General features: G+C 27.4%; 1 protein-coding gene across 1 annotated transcript; it reads right to left on the bottom strand.

The window, feature by feature from the left end:
* Window positions 1–2,211: 2,211 nt before the first annotated feature.
* Window positions 2,212–3,276, bottom strand: LOC136971885 (zinc finger BED domain-containing protein 5-like). Its single transcript, XM_067266418.1, has 2 exons — window positions 2,827–3,276; window positions 2,212–2,502 (listed from the first exon to the last, which is right to left on the bottom strand). The coding sequence occupies exons 1-2, from the start codon at window positions 3,274–3,276 to the stop codon at window positions 2,212–2,214; spliced, it is 741 nt and encodes a 246-aa protein (XP_067122519.1).
* Between the last annotated feature and the right edge of the window lie 4,275 nt (window positions 3,277–7,551).

Here is a 7,551-nt window from a genome sequence, read left to right as displayed (position 1 = left end):
CTTATAAAATTTATCTATTACTTACGTTATTTAAAAAATAAAAATTGATTAACTTGATGTTATATCGTAACGTTATGTGTAATTGTTAATCTATTGTTTCCAATCGCGCTTTAAATATATAAAATTTTTCTACTGTCTATTTATTTTTTCTTGTCTATTTATACATTCTAAAAGTAGTAAGACGGATCTGTTGAAAGAAAAAAAGATTTGCTCCTTCTTGTAGCCTTCAACAATAACACCAAATCCCATAGTATAGTACGTAAGAACATATTAATGTGTGAGACTAAATGACAAGCAGCATTTTTCTTTAGCAGGAAAGATTCATTGCATTAAAATCATTATAAAAGTTAATTATTTTTAACTTTTTAAATTTAAAAACTTACATTATCTTGTCTTTTAGAAGACAAGATGTACTGTACAGTACATAATGTAATAATTAATTAATTTGAAGCAAATTTAAATATTGTAGGATCTTAATACTCGTACATGCCTCATATTATACGGCAAAATCTTAACATTCTTATCATATAAAATTAAGGAAAATAAATTCGTGTTTAAAATTCGAAATTTTACTATTCGATAAGAATGAAAGGTGACGAAAAGTTTAAGAGATTTTATGTAAGATTAAAATAACAACAACATATAAAAATATACAGTATAATAAGGTTAATAAATGCAACTTTGAACAAAGCGTTAAGGACGAAGATTATAAATTTTATGCTATATTTTACAAATGTTTAATCGCGATCATTTCATTTAATATCAATATCTATAACGAAATTTCATATAATAAAAACTCCTTTTTGTTACTTTCATATAATGAGAATGCTGATAATGCATATTAATCCGATAACATCTCGATATCTAATAAGCTGCGTGTTATTTTATAATTATTTTCACACACATACACACATAAATGCTTATCTCAATGATTTTTTTTCTTAATTCTAAATATTTTTCTGCTTTTTTAACGCCCTAGTTTCAAATTGTTCCAGTTCAAATATTTCTGTACCGTGAGGAGCATAAGATATCAATTATAAGTGATAAGTAATTTCGTGTGACATTTTGAATCAGTTACAAACAGGAAACCGTGAAATAACATTTAATTTCTTTTTCTAAATTACTAAAAATATATTCAAATGGGCTTAAATGGCAAATTTATTAATTAAGTAAAAAGAATAATTCCGTTTTACAATAGCAAATTATACTCTTACAAACTGTTAAACAAATGAAGGTTATAATTTTATATCTAAAAGTAAACAATTAAAATCGAGCTTCATTTTCTTAGAATTACATTTTTAAATATTTATAATAGTAAAAAATTAAGATTATTCAATTATTTACTTTAACACAGTTATACTATTAATACTTTATAAAAATTTGTCTTAGTATTTACATTAGTATCGCTGATAACCTAGTAAGTTAATGAATGAAAACAAAAACAATACTTAAAATGATTTATTATTAGAGAGATTAATATATCAAGCAATTTAATGGTACAAAGTATTCACGGAAAATCATTGTAACAGTTTATTTAATTATTTTCTTAACTGCATAACTCGTCTTAAGGCTAAATATTATATAATTTAACCTACATTTTTATAAATTACAGTTACACCCATTATACTAATAATATAAGTTTTTTTTTTTTTTAAATAAATAAGATTATTAGTATAAAGCATAAGTGCCAATAGACTTACTGTATTTATAAATAGATATTTTAATGAGATGTGATAATATTTTAAACTTAAATTCTGTAAAATATTATTTAAAAAATATATATATTCTTAGAAAAATTGTCTTAATTTAAAATAAACTTTTTAATTTCATAATGTTTTGGGGGTATTTATGAAATTTACTTGCGTAAAATATATTTAAAATGTTTATTTATGATCAGTTATAATGAATAGCATTGTAAGAAAGTGATTCAATTAACGATTTAAGTTAACCCAATTATATAGACTATTGCAGCGTTTCTCAACCTGGAAGAGGCGAAACAATAATCAAATCATTTTATGAGGAAAAATTATTTATTATAAACTTATAAACATTTTATTTACAATAAGTACACATGTAAAGAAAAGAAATTAATGTGATGGTTGCATTTGTTTTTCATTTAAAATTTTCTTCATACGTGGATCTACGTTAGAAACACACAAATGCAAATTGTTAAAAAGCAACCATAAAGCAACCATAAACGAAAAACTCTTTTCACAGATAAAACGTGGCGAAAGGGATTAATATTTTCAATGCTTCTGTGACTAAATTTCCATATTCGTGTCGACGAACAAGCCAAAATGTATTTAAATCTTCAGATGTAAATTGCAGTTGTAGCGTTTTGTCGGCAGACATTTCGATGAGTTGGTCGTGAATCTCAACTGGTAACTTAGCAGCGGCAACAACATTTTCACTAAACGAATTCAGTACCCATCTCTTCGAGAAATCATTTTTATCTTTCGGGAAATACTCCGTCAACTGAGTTTTTAGCTCACGCAATCCAAACTGTGGTGAATAATAGTGTCTTGTTCATTCAAACTTTTTTCAATATAATCCAAAGTGAGTGGGAACATATCCAAATTTTTGCTTTGAAGGCGAATAATTAATGAACGCATGAACTTTGTCTGTCATTAATAAAATATTTTTATCATGTCCTTGTAAATTCACATTCGAGTCGTTTAAATTCGAAAATATATCAGCTAAGTAAGCCAACAACAACATACACTCATTATTCTGTAAAAACAATGAGAATGGCGTTTGTTTATCCTGAAAAAATATTATTAATTCATCTCGCAATTCCAATACTTTCCCTCGCGATAACCATCTAACCTCTGTATGGAAAAGAAGAGATTTTTTATTTTCGCCCATTTCATCGCATAGTTTAGTAAACAGCCTGTTCTGTAACGGTCGGCTTTTAATAAAATTAACCAACTTTACAGCTTCACAAAGAATTTGATTGAGATTTTCCGGCATATTTTTTGTGACAAGAGCGTGTCTGTGAAGGAAGCAGTGCGTCCATTCCGCCCTTGGTATAAGACGATCTCTTAATATTTTCATTAATCCACTGTTCTTTCCTGTTATCGCCTTTGCATCATCACTACATACTGCAATACATTTTGTCCAATCTATGTTAGTGTAGTTTCTCGTAGCTTCATAAAAAACATCAAAAAGACATTGTCTTGTTGCATGACCGGGTACTGTTTTGCAAAACAACACATTTTCTTTGATTGATGTGTCCCTATCGCATTCATACCTCACAAAACATAAGAACTGAGACATGTTTGCACATTTGTTGATTCATCAAATTGAATACTAAAAAATTCACTCGAACTCACTTGCTGAATTATCTGATTGCGAACATCAGCAGCCAAGTCATCGATTCGCCTTGATATTGTGTCGTTAGAAAGCGGAATGTTTTTCAATTTTTTTGCTTCTTCCATACTTATTAAAACACTGACCATATCAATTGCAGCAAGGCAATATGAAGTTTTCGGCTATTGTATGGGGTTTGAGCATCTTAGCTACTCTTAATGCTACGAGATAAGATGCTTCAAGTACACTTTTATCAGTATGGTTAACTTACAAATAGAAGTTTGTTGATTTCTCAAGATATGTAATTTTCTTTTGAAAAGAATTTGTTTTTATGAGCCGGATGTTTAGTTTCCAAGTGTCGAACTAATTTTAATGGCTTCGTGCTTTCATCGGAGAGAACTTGAGAGCAAACAACGAACCGTGGCTTTCCATTCAATGAGGTGAAACCATAATTGAAATAACTGTCATTGTACAACCTTGTCTTTTTACCAACCGATTCACTGGATGTATTGATAGATGGCTCACTTTGCTTTTTCACAAATTTATCCATTTCGCATTAGAAATTACAAAAGAAAAAAAAAACAATTTAGTTTCACGGTTGACCGCACACTAAAATAAAAGCATCAGACGCACGCTTTGCATTCGAAGCTTAACTGAAGTGGTGCAATCGCCAGCGCCTCTTTTATACTAGTGACAGCACGACTCGTTCAAACGCATCCATATGCATGTTCAAACATGCTCTCACAGCGAGTATTATAGAAGGAGATCAAATTACAAAGCACGTACCTGTATACATCAAGTTGGAACTTGTAAATTGTTCACGTATGTACACGTCATAGATGCATTTCATACCCGTCGCTACAAACGCAGCGACATAAAATAATAGGAATAGTTGTATTACATTTTTTATACTGTCGGTATTTTCTTCATGTATAAAATTAGTGCAATGTGATTATATAATATTTTAAAAAATTTACATTTATAATTACAGTCAAAATTCAATTAGTAATAGTAAGGCTTACTGTTATTATTCCTTTTGGTGGGGGGTCGCGAAATATTAATTTTATTTATATTTACTATTGGGGGGGGTCGTGGAGCTAAGAAGGTTGAGAATCGCCGATATAGACTATTGTAATAAAATATAAAATTATTAAATAAAAATTAAATTATTACGAATATTTAATGATTTATATCTAATAAAGTTATTATTATTATCTTATTATCGTTATCTGAAAATGAAATATACGAGGAAAAATAGTTTAAAAGTGATACAAAGTATAAAAACTTTTAACGGTTCGTTAAAGAAGTCAGAAAAATTTATTCGAGTGAAGCTAAATTAAATCCTTTTTTTTAATATGTACAATGTATATATATATTAAAGCTTTTTAATTATAGATGCGAACCGCAAATTGCGTTATTTCAATTCAAAAATTTTCCTCTGAAAGATGTCAGATAGATGACCGGCACGACTCTATTGTTGAAGGAAAAGTATGATGTACAAGGGCAAGCCACTACTAATTTGAGATGGAGAGCATATATTTTAATTTAAAAATTGTTAATTGATTTAATTAATAAAAATATCATAGAGCAATAACATAAAATTAAACTTTTTTGAGAAACTATGTCAATTTACATTAATGGATCGATAAACGACAGGAGAAAACGAAAAGTTAGGATAAAAACGTTATCGGAATGAAAGTTTCATTTCATATTTATGAGATTTTCTTTTGGAAATATAATTTAGTATCGTATAACTTATCAAAAAAATAGGATAAGAATTCTATTGAGTCCAATACACGAGGATATATATTATTTATTATAAATTATAAGATCAAAGTATGTCACCAGTTTGTGCAGGCGGCAATAAAAGGACCGCCTTCATTAGTGCCAAATATTGTGTTAATGGAAGGTGGTCGATGCTCTTTTTTTTTGTTACCGATATCTCAAACACTCGAGTCTATTTATTTTCTCGCTTATCACTGAAGTTATAAAATATTTCCTCTGTAAATACAAAGCTTAAATAAAGCAAAAAATAAATATGGAACCAGAAAACCTCAGGAATTTACATATGCGAGAGATCACAAAATTAAAAATAATAATTAAGCTATAAGAAAATGAAAAAAAATATTTGTTTCTCGTTTAAATATTTAACCTAATAGTTAATACGCTGCATACATTTAAATAAAAATTAATTATAATAAGTATCATTAATGTAAATAAGTTTATTAGGACACTTAATCGCCATTGGCTTAACAGCAGTTTAATTTAACGAAAATTTTATTATTCGCTACTTTTTGATTTAGAGAAAATAAATAATAAAATATTATACAAATAAAAACTCTTAAAATTAAGGAATAGTAATATCATTATTATTTATTACCGTATAATTGAAAGTAAGTAATGATAACAATAACAAGCCTATATTAAATGGAGGAGAAATAACTATTAAAATTCAATTATTATATGAATAAAAATTAACTTTATAAATTTATTTTGTAGATATTTATAATTTTTACAATGTACTAATAATGAATGATGATTTGGAATTAGAAGCATCCAACACACACTTTACAATAGGCGAGTAAACTTACTTAATTATTCAAAATACACAGCAAAGTCGATAATTTCTCGAGAGAACATCTAATCAACTGACGTGTCCTCATTACAAATTATTATTTATTGTAAACTAATCTTGTTTATCTGCCTAACTTTTAAACCTGTCTTTGATTTGAAGAGTTTAATTTTATATACTATAAAATAATTGACAGATTATTTATTTATCGCTGAAATATTAAAATGGCAGATTGATTTTCTGGAAAATATCTCAAACAAAGATGAAATTTCGATTGTAAATCTTTGAAAAACGAATCGAATTTTTTTTTTCTAATTTCTCAATCTTTAAATCTTAATACTGTACATAAGAAACAAATAATGTAATTGGTATTTACAGTATCTGTTTAATAATAATACTAATTAATATCTAGAAAATCAAAGTTTCGAAACTTGTAAAACTTTACACGAAAGAGTAAATTTTTTATTTGGAAAATAATAAATTTCAAATAAACAATTCTCGGTTTTATTTCCAAAGTTAAAATATTAATAACTTTATAGACGTGTGGAGATAAGTTTTGTTGCTGTTTTGGGGGGATGAAAGTAAACGAAAAGGAATCTTATTAGAAACTTCTGTTTTAATTTTCATTTATTTATTTCATTTTTTTGCACGTCCAATTGAACTTCATAACAAATAGCATCCATTAAAAAAATAGAGAAAACTTTATGAATATATTTTAAAATAATTATGAAATAGTAATTTTTTAGAAATGTCAATAGGCAGAAATTAATTCACGATTGAAATTATTTTGCTCAGATTTTTATCTTTTCAGGAAATAGGACAGATCTTTATCTGTTTCCTGCTCTAGGTGAAGCATTTCCTTGTAGGTTAAATCTTCTCTATTCAAAGTTTTAATAATATATAATTTGAATATTTCTTTACTATCGATATTCGTGACGGATGTTTCGCTTTACCAAAAACAAAATTAAACCGAATAAATTGATAGAATTACTCATTAAATATGTCAGAGAATACGTGATTTTAATATCGAATGAAATCGTCAATGATAAAATAATCATCGAATTTAAACTTTTGGAGCAAAACCGTGTTTTTAATCAAATGTTTCGTATGAAATATATATATATATTTATTTATGATCAAAAATCAATGTCGTAATTAAAAATTAGAACACTTTGTACGATATTATATACAAAGTTACTCTCGATTTTTAACCTAGAAATGATCAAGAACCGAGCCTACTTTTACTTAAACAGGCATCTGGTCCTCGCCTCCTATACAGTACATTACCGTGTCGACTGACCCTTATCTGCCCAGCCCTGTTTTAGACGGTAGGCTACTGAATCGATTAATGTCAGAAAATCAAACATAAAAAAGAAAAAAATACATCTTTAAAGGAGGATAACTTCTGTACTTATTGATCAGTCGACCGTTCGAAACAACAAATAGTTGTCGCTTTTAGAACTATTTCGCTTATTATCATGAATTTTCAGTAAGTACTTCATCAATAATTTTAATTTTTTTATTTTTTTTTTCTTATCCAATCGATCTTGTTATAAAAATAGCACTGGAACGAATAATTTCACATCTGAAAATTTCTTTACCATTTCGTGAATTTCTTGAAAATGTGTCACTTGTAGTTAAAATTTTTATATATATATAATGATGTACAC

Source organism: Centruroides vittatus, unplaced genomic scaffold, assembly GCF_030686945.1.
Source record: "Centruroides vittatus isolate TY-2023 unplaced genomic scaffold, ASM3068694v2 contig_1057, whole genome shotgun sequence".
In the NCBI taxonomy this organism is placed as follows: Eukaryota; Metazoa; Arthropoda; class Arachnida; order Scorpiones; family Buthidae; genus Centruroides; species Centruroides vittatus.
This window is presented reverse-complemented; position numbering and strand designations above follow the sequence as displayed.